The sequence below is a fragment of the Budorcas taxicolor genome, chromosome 10 (genome assembly GCF_023091745.1).
Source record: "Budorcas taxicolor isolate Tak-1 chromosome 10, Takin1.1, whole genome shotgun sequence".
Taxonomy (NCBI): domain Eukaryota; kingdom Metazoa; phylum Chordata; class Mammalia; order Artiodactyla; family Bovidae; genus Budorcas; species Budorcas taxicolor.
Window position 1 is genome coordinate 8,019,180 of NC_068919.1, and position 20,193 is coordinate 8,039,372.

The 20,193-nt window shown below is 41.3% G+C and overlaps 1 protein-coding gene across 1 annotated transcript in view; it reads left to right on the forward strand.

The window, feature by feature from the left end:
• The window catches only part of IQGAP2 (IQ motif containing GTPase activating protein 2), a 258,660-nt gene that overhangs the window by 136,804 nt on the left and 101,663 nt on the right, over positions 1-20,193 (forward strand). The window contains exons 5-10 of the mRNA XM_052646137.1: positions 2,492-2,559; positions 2,880-2,993; positions 3,626-3,804; positions 5,861-5,948; positions 10,626-10,789; positions 13,376-13,536. Of these exons, the coding sequence (XP_052502097.1) occupies positions 2,492-2,559; positions 2,880-2,993; positions 3,626-3,804; positions 5,861-5,948; positions 10,626-10,789; positions 13,376-13,536 (774 nt within the window). The remainder of the gene's footprint in view (positions 1-2,491; positions 2,560-2,879; positions 2,994-3,625; positions 3,805-5,860; positions 5,949-10,625; positions 10,790-13,375; positions 13,537-20,193) is intronic.

The window sequence follows — 20,193 nt, forward strand, 5'->3', positions numbered from 1 at the left end:
TCCTGCAAGAAGTGTGTCAGTTACAAGAGTCACTGAACTCAGGAACACCTAAACTGCATGTAGCCTATAGGTATTTATGATTCCTTCTAGTCAAGACGCAGTTTGCCAATCAACGGTTATTTTTCCCCTAAGCAATGGTGCTTAGTAACTTGCTTGTCCGTATACATTATTGGGTGCCTGGGGGAACAGAGGTTGAAAGTGAACTGAAGGAGGTCATATTCTATTGCAGAAGGGAGAGGAGTTTCATTAACTCTTTGCTCACAGAGAATAAATGCGTATAATCTCTTTTTAAGAACACAGCTTGATAATATATATTAAAAATTTTGTGTATATATCCTTTCAATTTGATAATTTTCTTTGCAGGAATTTATGTGATGGATAAGATATATGCACAAGTTCAGTTCAGTTGCTCAGTAGTGTCTGACCCTTTATGATGCCATGGACTGATGTGCCTATATAAGTAGATTCACTGCAACATTATTTATCATAATGGATAATTAATGATCATCTAAGTGCTCAGCAATCAGTTAAGCAAAATATAGTACATTCATATTATAGAATACTGTTTGGTGGCTCTGATGGTAAAGAATCTGCCTGCAATGTGGGAGACCCAGGCTTGATTTCTGGGTGGGAAGGATCCTCTGGAAAAGGGAATGGCTCCCCACTCCAGTATTCTTGCCTGGAGAATCCCATGGACAGAGGAACCTGGTGGGCTACAGTCTATGGGGTCACAAAGAGTCGGACACGACTAAGTGATTAATGCTTTCACTTCTTTCATGTGAATTTATGGAATAGATATTTCCAGAAACAATATTAAAATGATTTATATCAAAGTATTTACTGTTTCGGAGAAGGCAATGGCAACCCACTCCAGTACTCTTGCCTGGAGAATCCCATGGACAGAGGAACCTGGTGGGCTACAGTCTATGGGGTCACAAAGAGTCGGACACGACCAAGTGATTAACGCTTTCACTTCTTTCATGTGAACTTATGGAATAGATATTTCCAGAAACAATATTAAAATGATTTATATCAAAGTATTTACTGTTTCGGAGAAGGCAATGGCAACCCACTCCAGTACTCTTGCCTGGAAAATCCCATGGATGGAGGAGCCTGGTAGGCTGCAGTCCATGGGGTCGCTAACAGTCGGACAGGACTGAGCGACTTCATTTTCACTTTTCACTTTCATGCATTGGAGAAGGAAATGGCAACCCACTCCAGTGTTCTTGCCTGGAGAATCCCAGGGACAGGGGAGCCTGGTGGGCTGCCATCTATGGGGTCGCACAGAGTCAGACACGACTGAAGCGAGTTAGCGGCAGCAGCAGCATTTACTGTTTAACTCTGAATGATGATTTTCTGTGTATTCTTTTGAAACCATGGATCAGTAATTTTTAACTTTGATCACATATTGCTTTTCTAAGTGATTATTTCTTACAAAGATCGAAAAATTTAATTTCAATGCATACTGCTTACACTGATTAATCATGCATTTTAAGAGTTTTCATTCCATTAAGAAGGCTTGCTCTTGAACTCTTTTAATGAAATTTTGTGTTTATAAACTACTCAGATCTGTCTCATATCAACATTTGAAATGAGTCTTGAAATACTTCAAACCGTCAAAATCATTCTCAGTTCATTTTCCCGGATATGGTATTTGTAATTCTAACGTCTAATTAAAATTTCCTAAGTTATAAGTCGATCAGAACTGATATTAAGTGAATACAGAATTTTTAGTTGGGTTGTAGAGTTGATCTTGGGGGCTAGGAAGGTTAAAATACATGTAGTTCAGAAACTATAGCTCAATGCTTATGAGGTGAGAAGTCACATAACTAAATATTTTCATCTTCTTTGGTAGAATTTAGATGTCAGACTCTAGCTTCTTTTGTCAGATTACAGGCAGGTTAGTTGTGACCATCATTGCTTCCTATTGAACTTTTTAAAAATATGTACACTTTTCTCTGCATTTTCCACTTTTAAAAATATATCCACGTCATAGTAATATACCCACATCGTGATTTGTCTTTAACGTCTTTCCATATACCAGCAGTCTTGCTGCTCCATTTATTGGTTCAGAATGTATAAAACAAATAGTTCTTCAAGGGGGTATATAGTACTTGGAGGCATATATAGGTATGGAAAGGAACATATAATTTCAGCTATACTTTAAGCAAAATAAAGTCATGTAATATCCAAAGAAATGTTTACTGCGTTTGTTACTTGCTGGTTTGTGCTGTGTCCCTTAGCCTCCCTGTAATTGGATGATTAGGTTAGTTTGCCTGTGAGCGTGCTGTGTAGCTCAGAAGACCAGCTTTCCAGACAGTGACTGGGACCCTAGTCCTGGTCCCAGTAGGGACTGTGTCACCTTGCATGGATTAGTTAAGATGATCGCTTAGGTGTTTCTCAAATAAAAAGACCCTTAAGATGTATGTAGTTTCTAGCTCTAAGATTTATGATGATGAAGTTTCTGATGGTTTTATGGTTTCTCTTTCAGTTTATATCTGTTCAAACTGGGAATTGCACCCCAGATCCAGGATTTGTTGGGCAAAGTAGACTTCACAGGTACTATTCTTTATCTTGATAATCTTTTAGAGTGTGGTTATGAAGAAAATGTAGTGATATTTTCCTTTCATTTTGATATTGATTCCTTTTTTTCCTTTGTATTGATCAGAGGAGAAAACTTGTTTATTGTTTTTAGACTCTGCCAAGTTTCTGTTCCCTCACCTTTGTGAAGTGAGAAACGGAGGCTGGCTTCTTTCTAAGGTTCTTCTTTAGAACTGACCCCATGTTCTTGATGAACACATTTCTTAACACAAATACACTCATTCCTGCCTCCATCTCTGTGGCCTTCACTGATTTTTTTGGTGGTGGTTCTTTTTCAGAGGAAGAAATCAGTAATATGAGAAAGGAGCTTGAGAAATATGGAATACAAATGCCATCTTTCAGCAAAATAGGTGGTATTCTGGCTAATGAACTGTCTGTGGATGAAGCTGCATGTGAGTATACTTAAGATTCAAACTTGCCAATGGCATGAGACTTACCTATTCTTGATTTTGGTTGTAAGAAATAGAATATTTAGAAGATATTATAAGCACCCTAAATTTTTTTATAATATATATTATAGGTATATATCACAATATAACAAAATAATTGACCTTGGACTCTAGACATCTGCTTGTACAATGCAATTTAAGAAGTTCCAGAAATATCTTTACTCTCCCAAACGTTTCTCTGCTTGCTTTGTCCTTAGGTTTCAGAGGCAGGGTACTCCCTGCTGGGAATCTTTCCATGCTGCAAGTTAAATTGCAGTCGTCTCTTGAAGATAACATGATACTTTCTGTATCTGTCACCCTGCAAACTCCCAGTGGTTGCCATAGCGTTTGATTCACATTCAGGGCAAGTTGAATAAATGAATAGGAATCAGGTAACAGATGCTGAGGACCTGAGATAAATGCGCAGGTGGGGAGGTTGTCGCAGGGATGTGCTGTGATGTGTCTGAGGTTCTATTGTTTGAATTCTTGACTGGACCCCACGGAAGAAAGTGAAGCTGCTTAAGCTATGCACAGTCAGTACAGCTGTCCATGTTGTCTTTTGCTGATAAAGTTCTTTTTTTCTTTTTACTTTGCAGTGCATGCTGCAGTTATAGCCATTAATGAAGCTATTGAAAAAGGAGTCGCTGAGCAGACCATTGTAACACTAAGAAACCCAAATGCAGTTCTGACTTTAGTGGATGACGATCTCGCACAGGAATATCAGAAGGAACTCTGGGATGCCAAGAAAAGAAAAGAAGAAAATGCAAGGCTGAAGGTATTCAGTTAGATTCTGAGTGGTCAATACAGTAATAGGCATGGTTATGCATTGCTAGTTTGAAAAAGCTTTAGTGTTATGATGGATGTTCTTAAATCCACTGGCTGCGGTCTCTCTAGCCACAGGCTATTGCTTTGGGTGAAGTATAAAGGTGAAAGAAGACCATGCCCTCTGTAAGGAAATTAGGTTTTCTTTTTTGATGAGTATTACAGGTAGTAAGGATGAAAGATCATGTTGAGAACTTATCAAGAAAGTGTAGAAGGAGCAGTTAAAGATCTTCCCTCGTTGAATATCACCTTGTGTTAGATGACTCACCTTCAGATTTATTACTAGAGGCCAATCATTGGGTGTGGTGAGGTTAGAGAAGACGCTTTTGAATTCACTTTCCTTGTATTCTCCCCATAGTTTCCCCTCCTATTTGAAGAAGTGATTTCCCTCCTTGGAAAGTCAGCTCCTGACCCTCACTTTATATTTCCCGCTTCCTGTCTTACGGAAAACTTTGCACTCTGATTCCACTTCCTCACCAGTTTTCCCCTCCTTAAAGTCTTACCATGTCAGCTTCAGCTCCGTTACCAAAGTAGCCCCTTTATCTTCACTTTTTCTCAGGGGATGGCACTGGGCACACTTGCCCCACACTGCTCCCGGCCTTACACTGCCTGCTTCACCACCCCCGACCCACGCTTTCTGGGCCTCTCTGCTGCTGTGGACGTCCTCTGAATCTCTTCATGTCTCTGCTTGTTCCTCCCCCTAAATGTGGAGAGCCCTCAACGTCTGCCGTTGAATCACTCTTCTCTCTGTACTTCCTCCATTGAGCTCATCTACTTGTTGAAGAACTCAAGCTGTCAGCTTGATGCCCTCATCCCACCCCATCAGAAAGATGCTCATCCCTACCCTACCCTTCTCGGAAGCGTGCCTTGTACTGACTTCCCTTTGGAATGACCCCCACACTGTTTCAGAACTCTCTGTATGCCCTCTGTGTCCTGGGCATCGCTGCCCTGTGCTGCCTTTTCATGCTGGGCTGACCTCCGTCCGCCCCCCTCCTCGGGCCACCACTCCTGCTTCAGCCCTGCCCCTCCTGACCTTGTCTCAGGGCTCTTCCCCCTTGGGTTCCCTGGCTTCCTATCATTTTCCAACCAACCCCTCTCCCGAGTTCCAGGTTGCAAAATTGATCTTTAGCTACAGATCTGATGTCATTCCACCAGAAACCTCCCCTGATTCCCTGCTGCCTACTGAGTCAAGCACAGGTCCTTCTGTTGGCCTCCAAAGGTTCCAGCATACCCAACCTACCTCCCCATCTTTCTGGCTAAGCCAGGACGCGCACTCTGACTGTAGCCCTGACACACCAAGCTTTCTCACCGTTGTGATCAAATCCTGTTGTCTACATCCTACTCTTCTCCGCCTTGAACATTACTCTCTTCCTCCATGATGATGATGACAGTCACTCAGTCATATCTGACCTCATGGACTGTAGTCCGCCAGGCTCCTCTGTCCATGGGATTCTCCAGGCAATAATACCAGAGTGGGTAGCCATTCTCTTCTCCAGGGGATCTTCTTGACCCAGGCATCAAGCCCAGGTCTCTTGCGCTGCAGGCAGAGTCTTTACCACCTGAGCTGCCAGGGAAGCCCTCTCTTCCAGGCCCTCCTCAGTTGTTGTCTCTTTAAAAAATTTTTCTTTCCACCCATGTTCTTCCCTAGAATATATTTTGTTCTATTTGTTATTTATGTTCTTGATTTTTCTGTTAGACTGAATCAAATGGCCAATATTCAGCTGGTTTTGATCTACAAAAAATGGCAATATCAAGTGGTCCAACCTAATGTTTTCCATGTTAGACAATTAGGCCTTTACAGAGAGTCACTGGGTCTGTTGTTCATTTTTGTAACCCTTGCTGGCATAGCTAACCCTGGTGCTCTGCACAGAGCAGGCACTCTTAAATGCTTGTATCAAGTTCACATGACTATTAACAAATGGTTTTTAGCACTCTGTAAGATTTTGCTTTTGAATATCAAGCTTTGGAAACACTGAACCTCAAGAATCAATGAAGCCTTTGTTTTGCAGAATAACTGTATCTCAGAAGAAGAAAGAGATGCATATGAAGAATTGCTGACACAAGCAGAAATCCAAGGCAATATCAATAAAGTCAACAGTGAGTAATGGATCATATGAAGGAAATGGATACTTCTATAAGATGCAAATTTTTCTTATCTGAATGTCAGCAAAATGCTTAACATATATCCTTATAAAAGTGCCTTATATGATGACAGATCCAGGTAAAGTGTTGCTCTTGATTCTGGTGCATCATCTGCTAGTTTTCCATGGAGCTCTTCTGGGCATCTTGTCCCCAGTGCATGCAAAGTATCTCAAAACATCTTGAAGCTAGGTGGACTGTACCTTCCTGTTTCATCACAGGTACAGTGTGTGTCATTTTTTGAACCTATCCCCTATTGGGCTAACCTTCAAGTTCTTTTAGTAAAGATTATGAGTTAACGATGTTCATTTCTTGCACAGGATTATATGATGACATTTTATTGGGATTGTAAAGCTGTATCGACACCTCTGCTTTTTTTTTTTTTTTACCTCTGAATTATTAGTCTGCAGTGTGTAAGAATGGTTCTGCTACCGCTTGTGTAGCTTTGGTGCAAGTGAGTAAGATGTGGCAGACCTATAAATCACATCGTGCAGGTTTGAATCCCATGGCCCTGAGACTCCATGGAGTCACACAGGACAGTTCTCCTTGGCACCTAGTTCAGTTATATGACTCTAAAGAACAAAAATCTGGAGTGATTAAAATAAGCATGTGCAAGTGTAGATACAGTAGTCTCTTTATTAGTCTTTTTGTTTCTCTAATAAAAGTTATTTTTACTTGAGGCAGTAAGGAATTCTCTTTGACATTTATGTCCCCAAGGTCAACCTAAATAACCCACATATACCCTGAAAAGGAATACTTCAAAGACCAGTTAGTCCATTTAACAAGGCATGTAAACTTCTGCCAAGTTTAAACTTGGAGTATCCACTAATTCCAGTAGTCCTAAACCCTCAGTGTAACCTCCTAGATGAGCCTTGAATGTTCTTTATGGTTCTTAGCGCCTTCAAGGAAATGCGCGTCTATAGGTATTACTCAAGAGTTTTACTCTAAGTTGCTGGTAGAGACATATATTACAGGCTTCAAACAAGGAGGCCCAGAGAAAATTGATAGATATGTCTAGAAGTTAACCACTGAGTGGATTTGAGAATTTACCTCCACTTACAAATAACTGAGAGCACTAGGATTACTTTTTTTAAGGAACACCTTGACATTTTGAGATGTGTGTTCCTATTTTTATTCTTATTAAATTTTGAACATGTTGGTGATGATACATGAAGTACCATTTCAAGTTTCTCTTTCTGCTCTATTTGAAAGCTGAGAATTTCATTATGCTTGACAGAAATGGATTATAGGAAGAAACTAATATTGCTAGCGAGACATCTGAGGTTCATAAGCTTAGTGGGGAAATGGTTCCATAGCTCTATGCCATCCTTTATTTTTGAAATGTTTATAACCACTAGAATAGATTTCTTTTTCATGTTAAATATAATACCTTATATAAATTTTTCATTACTTGATTGAATGACACAATTTCCTGACCACACATTTGATGCCAAATTGACTATGCTTTTTTTCCACTTTTAAGTAAAAAGCATGAGATGATTTTCACTAATGCATAACCAGCTAAAATTATGAAAGACATTGCAGTGTTTAATGGCTTTAAATGCATAGAACGTGATTATTCTGAACGTTTTGATCTCTCCCCATTGGAAAATTTATAGTAATACTAGAAATATCTAGTATTAGTCTTGAAAAAATTCTCCAAAGCATATTTTAGCCAGTGACATGACAATGAGACAATGGTTTGCTTTAAAATATGTCTGTGTGACTGCTTGACAAGCTTTCCCCCAGTCACTGAGCTTGTTATATTAAACTGTTAAGGTGTCTACATTTGTAGCAGCCCATGGTAATGGCAGAAAGTGACAGCTTTGCTGATAGTAGCACCAGGTCTGTTTTCAGAGGCTTCAGGTTTGTTTGGACCTCAGTCATTTAACTTGGAGTTTGGTACATGCTTTCCATTCATTACATATATTCTGTTAAGATTAGGGCTTGAGACTCTGTTAAATGCAGTGTGTAAAAGAGTGGTTAAGCTTACTTTATGTTTCTTTTTTTAGAAGAAATCGTTCATTAAGAGTGTTTTAAAGGATATATATATATATATATATTTTTTTTTTTTTTTTTTTTTACTTTATTTCACTTTACAATACTGTATTGGTTTTGCCATACATTGACATGAATCCACCACGGGTATATACAAGCTCCCAATCCTGAATCCCCCTCCCACCTCCCACCCTTAAAGGATATATTTTTTCTGTAATATTTTACCACCCACTTTTCCAAACTTATATAATAGAGTTTTCAAAGGTGAAGTACAGTTCTATTCAGGATAATTAGAGACACAACCAAAAGGCCTTGGATAACCTTAACAGAGCGTCAAACATGACAACCAAACACTGACTTTCTTTTCTGGAATTCTTTCATGTATCACACTAGTTCTAAGAATAGAAAAAAGTGTTTGGGTTCTTAGGGTATCATTCTAACTTATTCTAAAAGTGGAAGTTTTCTGGGGTGTGGCATGAAAGACTGCCTTAGCTGTAAGTATTTCCTGTTCTTGAATGAGGTATCTCAGTAGAAAAGCTATTGAGCTTGGCTCTGTGCGAATATAGGTAGAGAAGATAAATTCCCATCTGTTAAAAAGGGTTAGAATAATCTTAGCTGTAGTCTAGTCATGTGTTAGGGAGACAGACTAATCCTTGAAAACTCTAGAAATGTCTGGGTCTGTGTTGCCTCTACTAACCTGAACCCTTCTCTGTAAGGCAAAACCCCACTGGTTCCGTCCAGTTTCTGTTGCCTGGTAGCAGAGTCCACCACTCATTCTTCCATTTGGTCACAATTCCATTTCTGTTTTCTTGAAACTATTCTGAATTTACTGTTCCAAGTACCCTCCACGTGGTCACTAAACGTCAGGTCTTTATAACTTGAATATTGTAACTCGTAGAGACATCACAGAGCTTCTGATTGGATCAGGTAGTGTAAACCAAGGCATCTCTGTGATGAGGGCTTTTTTTATTTTTTAGGTCAAACAATACAGTAGTTCTCCCCCACCCCCACTCCCCACTTATCCACAGTTTTCTTGATGGAAATTTCAGTTCCCTACTGTCAATTGCAGTCTGAAAATGTGAGATGGAAATTTCCAGGAATATCGCCTGTCTTTTCAGTTCTGTGCTATTCCAAGTAGCACGGTGAACTCTCACGCCACCTCCTTGGCACATGGATCGACACTTTGTCCAGGAGGCCCCACCCTTCAGTCACTTAGTAGCCATCTCAGTCACCAGACCGTCTGGTGTTATAGTCCTTGTGTTCATGCCATCCTTGCTTTACTTAATAATGGCCCCAAAGCCCGAGAGCAGTGATGCTAGCAATTCAGAGATGCCAAAGAGAAGCTATTAAGTGCCTTCTTTAAGTGAAAAGCCAATGCGTCAATGAAGACGTCAAAAAATAGCTTGAGATGAATGAAAATGGAAACCCAACTTGCCAAAACTTATGGGTCATAGCAAAAGCAGCTCCAAGATAGAAGTATATAGCAATACACAACTATTTCAAGAAACAAGAAAAATTGTAAAATAACAATAAATAAAACTGAAACAGTCATAGGCACAGAGAACAAGCTAATTTTTGCCAGAAGGGGAGATGGATGGGATGGGAGAAATAGTTAAGATGTTAAGAGGTACACTCTACCAGTAAAAAATAAGGAAGTGCTAAGAATGTTATTAGGATCACTCTAGTGACTCAGATGGTAAAGCATCTGTCTGCAATCCGGAAGACCCAGGTTCGATCCCTGGGTTGGGAAGACCCCCTGGAGAAGGAAATGGCAGTTATTGTTGCTGATCTCTTACTATGCCTAACTTATAAATTAAACTTCATCACAGATGTGTATATATGGGGGGGAGTGGACAGTACCTGCAGAGTTCAGTTCTATCATGGTTTCAGGCATCCACTGGAGTTCTTGGAACCGTACTAACATGTGGGGACCACCATTTCAATGCAGAATTATATACTCATATGACTTTTGGTTATAATATTTCAAAAAACATATCTGAAGTTATGTTTGCCTAAAAAACCACACTTTACAAAACACAAGAGATGAGGGAGACTATTTGGAGACTTAATGATTGCTCTAAATCAAACAGCAGTGTGTCCGAGTGCCTCCTGTGGGGTCCCGTGGTGCTCATTCACAGGGAAGATAAAAGAGCGGTAGGGCCAGCCTTGCTTCCGGTCTTCACATACCTTTAATCTCCTTGGGGAGGCAGAGCTAACACACAAAGAGCATTAAAGAGCAATGCCTGTGGGATTCACATGGCCCAGTCCTAAATACCATAACAATGCCCCAGGTGTGAAATTCTCAGGAACGGAAGCCCTGTGAGGACTTCATGGGAGAAATGGTTCCAGTGCTGGTCCTGAAAGGAAGAATCTTGCAGGGAAGTCATGCTAGGCAGGAATGACCTTATAACTCCAGCTTTATCAATGCTGAGGTTCTTTTAGGGACTAGCTCCAAGGATTAGACTATTTTCCAATTACAAGCTACCGTATGCAGCGCTTTGCTTACCATCCAAATGCAGCTTTTCAGAGTTCATGGAAGATGACTGCTTAGGCTCTAGCCCTCGGAGGTGTGGGCTGGTGGGGTCAGGCCACAGTGGGAAAGGCACAGGTTCTGATGAAGTGTTACTCCGACCGCAGGGCTGGCTGCAGTGGACCACATCAACGCTGTTATTCGGGAGGGTGATCCTGAGAGCACGCTGCTTGCACTGCAGAGACCAGAGGCCCAGCTGCCCATTGTCTACCCCTTTGCGGCTGCGATGTATCAGAATGAACTTTTCAACCTCCAGAAGCAGAACGCCATGGTAAGTCAGAGGAGACTCGGTTACAGAGACGTTAATTCCGAGTCCTCGCAGCGAGGAGTGCTGCTGAGGAAAGGCGAGTGGGAGAGCAGTGTCCTCAGCTTGGCCCAGTCGCTGGTCTCATTGGCTCCCCTGTGCCAATTCCACGCCACCGTCCTCTCTAACTCCTGCCTTTCATCTGCTTAAAGAATCTGAGAGCATAGTTAGGACATGCAGTCAGGGCTCTACACAAATGCACACTGAGAACTAGTCGTTCTTATATTCTGTGTGATTTTTGAAAAACTTGGTATAATTTAATAACAGGCTGAAATTTTTTAAAGATATCTAACTTTTTTGATTTAGATTTCCAGAAATTTGCAACCAAGAGCATTGATTTTTCTCAGTGTCTGCTCTAACTATGTTAATGGGATTAAGCGGTAATATCATATAAGGATACAGTAAATAAAAGCCTAGGTACTAGTACAGGATTAACCTGAACAGCACAACAGAGTGAAAAATACTAAAGGCAGTGCCGAGAACTTAATGTATGAAAGAGCTAATATTTCAGAGCCCTGGGGACAGAAATGAAATCCTGAGAAGCATTTAACCATTTGGGAAAGAAAACATTACCTCACTACACACAATAGAATAAATTTCCAGTATGAAAGGTTATGTGTAAAAAATCATTTAAAAATTAAAGTTCTGAAGAAACATGGAAGGACATTGGATCTTAAAATCAAAAACAGTAGTGCTCTCCCAAAAAACAAGAGGAGGAAAGCATAAAGCATAAACAGGCAACTCACAAATGTACAGGGATGTTTCACAGTATTATCTATAGTACTGAAAAAAGGAAACAAACCGTATGTTTAACTAGTAACAGACTGCACACCCTACTATTAAATGGAAGAAATGAGATAGAAATGTATAGCATTATCCTGTTTTTTACAATCAGAAAAGGAAAATAGTTTAAAAAACCAAAGTCTCTGTAAATGTTTGCATGAATTAAAAATTAACGAAAGTGTGTGTCACAAAAGGCCTTGGGTAGTGAGGCTGGTTTCCTTATCCTTGCTTGTTAAGACTTACAGTGCTTTACAAAGAGCTATTGCAGTATGAACGGTGCATACCACTTGTATGTGAATTTTTTTCAATAGTAAATACTGTAGTACGATATGATACACAGTTGGCTGAATCCAAGGATGCAGAAACTAGGATACAGAAGGGTGAGCGTATGGAGGACCAACTTACATGGGGGCAGAGGAGCCTGGTGGGCTACAGTCCACGGGGCCACAAAGAGTCGGACATGACTTAGGACTAAACAACAACAGTTATATGGAGATTTTGGATTGCATGGAGATCCAGTGCTCCTAACTCTGGTGTTGCTCAGTGTTCAACTCTGTTTTGTAATAAAAGAAAAATAAGTTATTTCTTTAAACTGCCTATAGGCTCTCTTGTTAATATTGTCCCCGTTTCTCTAACTCTGAGACCTAATGCTGTATACACTCTAGCACATTCATCCGTTTCTTCTTTATTTGTCCTCATCTTTTTGGCTGTATACCACTTTAGGTATTTGTGGTGAATCTCAAATGATTCCATTCTGCTCTTTACTTGTAATTTGATACCTTCCTTCTATGTTAAACTCACAGTTAATGTAAGGTCTTTGGATAAAACTTACATGTTCCCTATAAAAACCCTTCTTCCCATTTACTTTGGAACATAAAATTGTGCTTTGTTAATCTAAAATTAATTCACTGTGAAATTTCCATGGAGAACCAGAAAGCTATAGTGCCTTTTGGCATAAATATTATATATACAATATCCTAAATGTAAGGATAGATATCAGGGTTTTAAAAAATTTATTTTCATGCTTCCTCTATGTTCCTTCAATAGGATGGAAGAAATAACCCTTTTGAAGCTGGGCCAAGTCAGTATAAAATGGTTAAAAGGAAAAGAATGGTGAAAGGGGCTTTCTGTAACCTGAGATGTATTTTTTAAATAAACCTAATCCTTACCTGCTTTTCATTAAGATTTGCCTCACATTTCTTCAAATATCTAGACCCTAGAGTATGTTTAAAATGTCTACCCATTTATAAAAATGTGACTTAAACTAACTTTTTAAAAATTAAAATCAATATTGCTTAATGACTTTGATTTACTTTTCCAGGGTATCATCTTTAGGTAAAATTCTCCCTCCCCTCTTTTCCTTACCCTTAGTTCAAACTTAAAGTCATTAGTTATACTAATGTCTTGTTTTGCACTTAGAGACAGTAACGATGTTATCCAACCGGTGGCTTAATTATTTGGTAAGACAGCCTGTTGGCAGCCAGTATAGCTGCAGGCAGGAGGAGGCTGCAGCCGTCCAGATGTTCATGGAGTCATAACCAAGGGTTGTAAGTAACTCAGTTCCCCAGACGAGCATCTAAGGAAAGTCTAGAAGCCACTGACCCGTTCTTAAAAGCCAATGAAAAATAGATGACCAGGCAGCCCTCTTCGTCCCGGGTTCTCACAATCTCTGACTTTTCTGTACTCTTTGAAGTGAACCTTCTGAACCCCCATCACATACATGGGGTGTGTGAATTTGGGGAGCTTATATTACCATATGTTTCCTAACAGAACTACTTGGCCCATGAGGAGCTCTTGATTGCGGTGGAAATGCTATCTGCTGTAGCTTTACTCAACCAGGCCTTGGAGAGCAGCGATCTTGTGTCTGTGCAGAATCAACTTAGAAGCCCGACAATAGGCTTTAACAATCTGGACGAGACATATGTGGAACGGTAAGGGAACATTTTCCAAACTTCCTTTCAATGCAGAGATGTGTGTTTGGCAGACCTCACAGATGAACGATTTATTCCTTCCTGAAGAAAGCCATATAGCCATGCTTACTTTTTTTTTTTCTTTTTGCCATGCTCATTTTCTTAAAAGCTAGTCTACTTTGTTCTAAGAGTCCTTCAGATATTTGAATACTTCTTCCCAGTTTTCCTTTTAGAGGAACAGAGTCTAAGAAGGAGCATCCCGTGGCAGTTTCTTACTGTATATATTATTAGCAAAAATTGATAGGCTTAAGTAAAATAAATGTTGAATGCCTACCTTCCCTTGGGCTTCTTTAGAAAATAACAGAATGTGGAAGAGTTGGAAGCAGCCTTAATAATCGTCCAGACCAGTTTCTTAGTTTACTGGTGAGGAAACTGAATCTGGATTTGTGGACCCAAAGTTGGGCAGTTGAGCTTCAAACCTCATTCTTCTGATGGTTAAACCAAAGGACTCCAGAGACCCCAGTGGCTCGTGACAGTGGGTAACGATCTCAACTTAGTGTCTTTTATTTCTTGTTCCTGAAATAAGCTACTTGATAGTATAATTGATAGAATCAAAAACACTACAGCAGGTATAGAGAGAAAACTAAGGGCCAGAATCATCAGTCAGTTCAGTCACTCAGTCATGTCCGACTCTTTGTGACCCCATGAACCGCAGCACGCCAGGCTTCCCTGTCCATCACCAACTCCCGGAGCTCACTTAAACTCATGTCCATCGAGTCAGTGATGCCATCCAACCATCTCATCCTCTGTCTTCCCCTTCTCCTTGCACCTTCAGTCTTTCCCAGCATCAGGATCTTTTCCAATGAGTCAGTTCTTTGCATCGGATGGCCAGAGGATTGGAGCTTCAGCTTCAGCATCAGTCCTTCCAATGAATATCCAGGACTGATTTCCTTTTGACCTCCCTGCAGTCCAAGGGCCAGAATAAGGAGCCCAATTAGAAAGAGAAGTCGCTCAGTCGTGTCTGACTCTTTGCAACCCCATGGACTGTAGCCTGCCAGGCTCCTTCTTCCATGGGATTCTCCGGGCAAGAACACTGGAGTGGGTTGCCATTTCCTTCTCCAGTGGATCATCCCGACCCAGGGATCGAACCCAGGTCTCCCACAGTGCAGGCAGATTCTTTACCAGCTGTGCTACCAGGGAAGCCCTCATTTTACTTATACGTGAGCAGCTATGGATGATCAAGGGCTCAGACTCTCTTCAAGCAGCTTCCTTTGCTTAAGCAAAAGGGACTGAGGGAAAGGAACACTCTCATACAGAGGTGGATGTCACCAGAGTGAACCCTGCCGTCAAAAGCCCAAGTTAAAACGAGTGAATATCCATCTTGGATTCTTGTGACCACCAGGGGGAGATGTCTGCATAGATCTTGACAAAAGCACTTACTGGTTCTGGAATTGCTAAAGTAGGTAATTCTCTTGAGCGACGTACGGGAGAAATAAAGGCTTGCTAGATTTTTTTTTAATGGTATTTGACCACTTGTCCATGTAGAGAATGGCCCCAAAGTAGCAGAACAGCCTCCAGGGAAGCCCTAGTAGAACAGTGGCCTTTGCTTGTTCTCGGTCATCTTGGAAAAACTGATGTTCTTATGCAACTTAATTTGACGACTTGGTTTCTTTCTCTTTTTTAGTGAAAGTGAAGTCGCTCAGTCATGTCCGACTCTTTGTGACCCCATAGACTGCCTAGCATAGTCTAGCACACTCCTCCATCTATGGGATTTTCCAGGCAAGGGTACTGGAGTATAAAATGGTGTATACCATTTATACTCCAGTATATAAAGGGTTGCCATTTCCTTCTCCACGACTTGGTTTCTATAACTCCTTAAAGTCTATTTCCAAGGTAATTTATTTCGACCTCTGCTGTTTATGTTAATGGCGCCATCCTCTCCTCCAAGCTTAGACACCTCCAGTTAACGTGAGTTTTTCTCTGCCTTTGTGAGACACCCTGGAGCTATGCGTAGCCTGCTCACTTTTTCCCAGACAGTGGCCAGTATGTGTGCACCGTACCTCTGCATAACGTTTCCATTTCCCAGTGACCACTTCGTTTAGACATTTCACTTTTGCTTTTGAAATGACCTCCAAATTGGTCTTGCTCTGTCTTTGCCATCCTCATTCATTCTTTTCTAGCTAGGCTTTTCTGCTTTCTCAGTGTTAGAGAAGGCAGAGTTGGTCTCTTCCTTATGAAGCCTAACGGTCTAACAGGACTTGTTGATGAGATCGTTTTCAAGACACAGAGCATCCCTGCCACCTCCCTCTAAATGACAGTACCCCCTCCAAATGACAGTACCCCCTCCCTCCAGATCACCCACTTTGATTATGAAATATCCTCTCTTCCTCTATCTCAATTTATAAATAACCCATTAAGGAAATGGACCCACACCCCATTTGAGAACCACTTTTATACCTGTGATTTTCAACTGGGGACACGAATAGGCTTTAGAGTGCAAATATTCTGTATGAAAGACTTTTAAAATTTTATTTTAAAATAAAATCACCAATTTTAGCACTTGCCAGGTCACCTGGATGACCGAATACCAACAGGAGTTTCTTGAGCCCCTTTGGTTCTTATATGGATTGTGGCGTTGGTCCCAAGTGGCTCTCCCACAGCCTCATTTCAGTTTCCATGCTAGCTTTTAACCAGGTTCTTGGAAGCCCAAGTGGGCGGGTTTTCAACTTGAAGAAACACTATAGCTCTCCCTTATGGTCTTACAGCTTCTTCATAGTACACGGGTGCTGCACAGGGCCACCTGGCTGAATTCTTACAAGGTCGCTACCCATTTACCACGGCTTCTGCCCTTGGGACTCTGTTTTCCCAGAAAGGTTCTTTTGCCCAATTCTCACGAGAGTGATACAGGGTTGGCATTGGCTCTGGGCATACAGTGTTTCCAGATTGTTCTAAAATGTACTTATGTTTATCATGCGCTCCCTACAATTGTCCTCTGTTCTCATCTGCATTACCCTCAACGTGGTGTTCTGCTCTTAGCTCTAGCTATAGTCCTCCTTGCATTTTGCACTTCGGCCAAGCTGGATCCAGACACACTCTGTTCTTTCTGGTTTATCTGCTCGTAAGCATACTTGTCTCACCACTAGGAACACAGTGCCTGTCACCCATCTCCAGCTAGCACAGCTCTGGAGCTCCCAAGCCATCCCTGCCAGGGATGACGCTTCTGTGAACTAGTCCCATGCTTCTCTCACCCCAGCCAATGTCATCTCTTCTGAGAACTAACATGATGTGGTTAAAGGAACATAGCCTTGGAGCCAAGAATAATCTATGTGACTCTTCCTAGCCAAGCCCCTTTCTCTTCATCTGTAAAGCAGAGAAACACACACACAATGAAAGCACCTGCTCTGCATTTGCAGAGCCTCTATGAGCCTGTCCCAAGCCAGGTGCTCCATTGCTAAGGGTTTCTGTCTACTCCTTCCTTGGAACTCCGTTACTTCCACTCTTATGTACAACCTCTAATTTTATGACTTTTCCCATGCTCTGCTCTTATACCCTATTTGAGCTTTTTTCCATCTTATATAAAGAGCTGAAAGGCTTCCCAGGTGGCACAAGTGTTCTTGCCTGGAAAACTCCATGGACCGAGGAACCTGGTGAGCTACAGTTCATGGGATCGCAGAGAGTCAGACACAAATGAAGCGACTTAGCACAATGGGCTGAAAGCTCCTTGACATAATGGCTGCATCTCGTCCCTTCCAATCTCCCTATAGTGCCTGCCACAGGTTTTGTACATAGTTTGTACTTCATAAGCATCTGTTGAGTGAAGCTGACATTTTGGTCTTCTTCAAAGCTCCCCAAGTGTGTTAGAAAGGTAATCTTTCTAGTCTAACCATAGCAGACACCAAAGGGAACTCTCAGAAAGGTGGGGAGGGAAAAGACATAGACCTGTTGGGTAAACTACAACAGCATCGAAAGCTGATATCTTTAGTGCTGGAGACTAATACTCATATGGAAAGCCTGTGGAGCTCTGTTGTGTTAGTCATCGTATTTTTTCCTTTGCTACTATTTGCTCATTTGCAAGGAAATGGTGGGTGAGTGTGGATTTTATTTTTTTCCTTCTTGAGCTTTTTCATTTTATTCCCACTGGGTCATCATTTAGATGTCAGATATATGAAATGCCTGAAAGGTTTTGCACTTTCTTATAGAATGGTCCCCATCTATAATGGATACTAGTGAGTGCAAGTTGCTGTTTATCCATTGTCATCGTGATCAGTGTTATTTGTTATATATTGCTACTCATAAGTGGTTCCCTGGTGGCTCAGATGATAAAGAATCTGCCTGCAATGAAAGAGACCCAGATCAATCCCTGGATTGGAAAGATCTCCTGGAAAAGTTCTGGGGACCAGCCCCGGTTGGATCCAGGGTATCCGAAGTGTGGACGGCGAGGCAAGAGAGATATATAGATATAGAGAGAGATAAGGAAAGAATTTGCAGTTAAGAGAATAGAGGAGAGAAAAGAGGCTGATATTCCTTGGTTTACAGAGAAAGCCAATAAAGCCTCAGACAAGAGACTTACATTGTTCACGTAGGCCGCAGGTGCCCTCTCGAATAGTGGAAGGTGCCCCCACCTTAGGCACCTTCTCAAGTGGGTCTTAGAAGCCCAGGCAGGAAAGTGAACTCAGAGGGCCCCTGTGCTCCAGGGAATTAGCCTGAAAAAAAAGATAAAGAGAGAAAGAAGGTACTACATGGGGAGGCCAAGCTTGTGCAAGACCTGTAACTTTATTTTCAAAAGGAGCTTATATACCCTAAGTTTTACATAATGGAAGATGCAGAGTCAAGCAAGGGCAGCAGTCCTGACCCTTACTGATACCAGGCTTTCTTTCTGCATACCTTTCCATATACAAAAGGTCTCAGGTGATTTACATTATCTTCTGGCCAGGAGGCCTGTTAACATTTTATGGCTTTTTTCCTTGATAAATGTTAATCAACCAAAAAACTCATTTTCCCTTGAAGTGTTTTTTCTTTAATCTGCATCACCCTCAAAATACTAAATAAAGTTACATTCCTATAGCACAAAGGTGCAGTGGGTTATAACAAAGAAAGTACTTAACTCAAAGATCTAATGTTGCTAATGCCAGGGCTACTCCCTGTTTTTTCTATATACCAACTATATCAACAAATAAAAGATATGAAAACTTGGCAGCAAGTATTGACTCAACAATGAAACCCTTAACCAGTTCTATTCTAATGATTTTTAACTCCGAAAGGCTCTACATTCCTAGAATATTTTAAGCTTCCTGTGCCTCTCCCAGTTGGGAGGCTATAAACAATCACATGCGTAGTTGAAAAAGTCCGGATAAACCTGACAGGCAAATTAGAAAACTATCAGAGGGGTTTGAATTGAAACACTCCAATTACATGCCCAGGAGACTTATAAACTGAGCTCTAAGTTAATTTTCTTCAGAGAAAGGTGGTCGGGGACAGTCCCCTGTTGGTAACAGAGGAGTTGGTGAAAAATAGCAGGACAGGCAGACTCTGGTTTTGGGGTAGATGCTCGAGCAGGTCCAGGGGATCCCTCAAGTCCTGACTCACCTTTGCCTGTCAGGCCTCTTCCTCATGACCTTTGTCATGGGTGGGATCTCCCGTGCTGGCTCCCGGCAGAAAAGGAAATGGCAACCCATTGCAGTACTCTTGCCTGGAGAACCCCATGGACAGAGGAGCCTGGTAGGCTGCAGTCAATGGGGTCACTAGGAGTCGGATACGACTGAGCAACTTCACTTTCACTTTTCACTTGCATGCACTGGAGAAGGAAATGGCAACCCACTCCAGTGTTCTTGACTGGAGAATCCCAGGGATGGGGGAGCCTGGTGGGCTGCCGTCTATGGGGTCACACAGAGTCGGACACGACTGAAGCAACTTAGCAGCAGCAGCATTAGCAATGAAAGAGACCCAGATCAATCCCTGGATTGCAAAGATCCTCTGGAAAAGGAAATGGCAACCCGTTGCAGTACTCTTGCCTGGAGGATCCCCATGGACAGAGGAGCCTCGTGGGCTACAGTCCATAGGGTCGCAAAGAGTCAAACATGACTGAAGTGACTTAGCATGCACGCAAGTGTAGGAAAGTATTTTCTTAGGTTTATAACTCTTGATAAGGTGAGAATCTCACACAGGACCTCGAGACACTTTCAAGGCTGTGTTTGGTAATGCCTTGTTCAGACACAGAAAATGAGTCCTCCCCACCACTTCCTATTCTGAACGATATTTTTCTCTTTCAAGCTACACCCAATGGAAGACATCTCAGTGTCACCTTGGAGTGTGCAGAACTTTGAGAAAACCTGTCACAATGAGAAAACAGTTATAGATTCAATGTAGTGTTACTTCTTTGAACCTCTGCTATAAATCTGTTGGTTCTATTCAGAAGTCAAATTGCAAAGTGAATCAGTATATACATAGAGGATTGAGCTTCACTTCTTTGGTATAAAGATGCACAAGCAAATTAAACTATTGGGTTTCTACACTTTGGCCTGGAATAACTTACTCATGTTAGCTTATGGTTGTAACACTGTTTCTATAATTTCAAATGGGAAAACTGATGACTAAGAAACGAAAGTCTCTTAGTAATATGTCAAGATGAAGTATCGGATTATCTTTTTACCCCAAATTTCTCAAGACAAGAGAAATAAT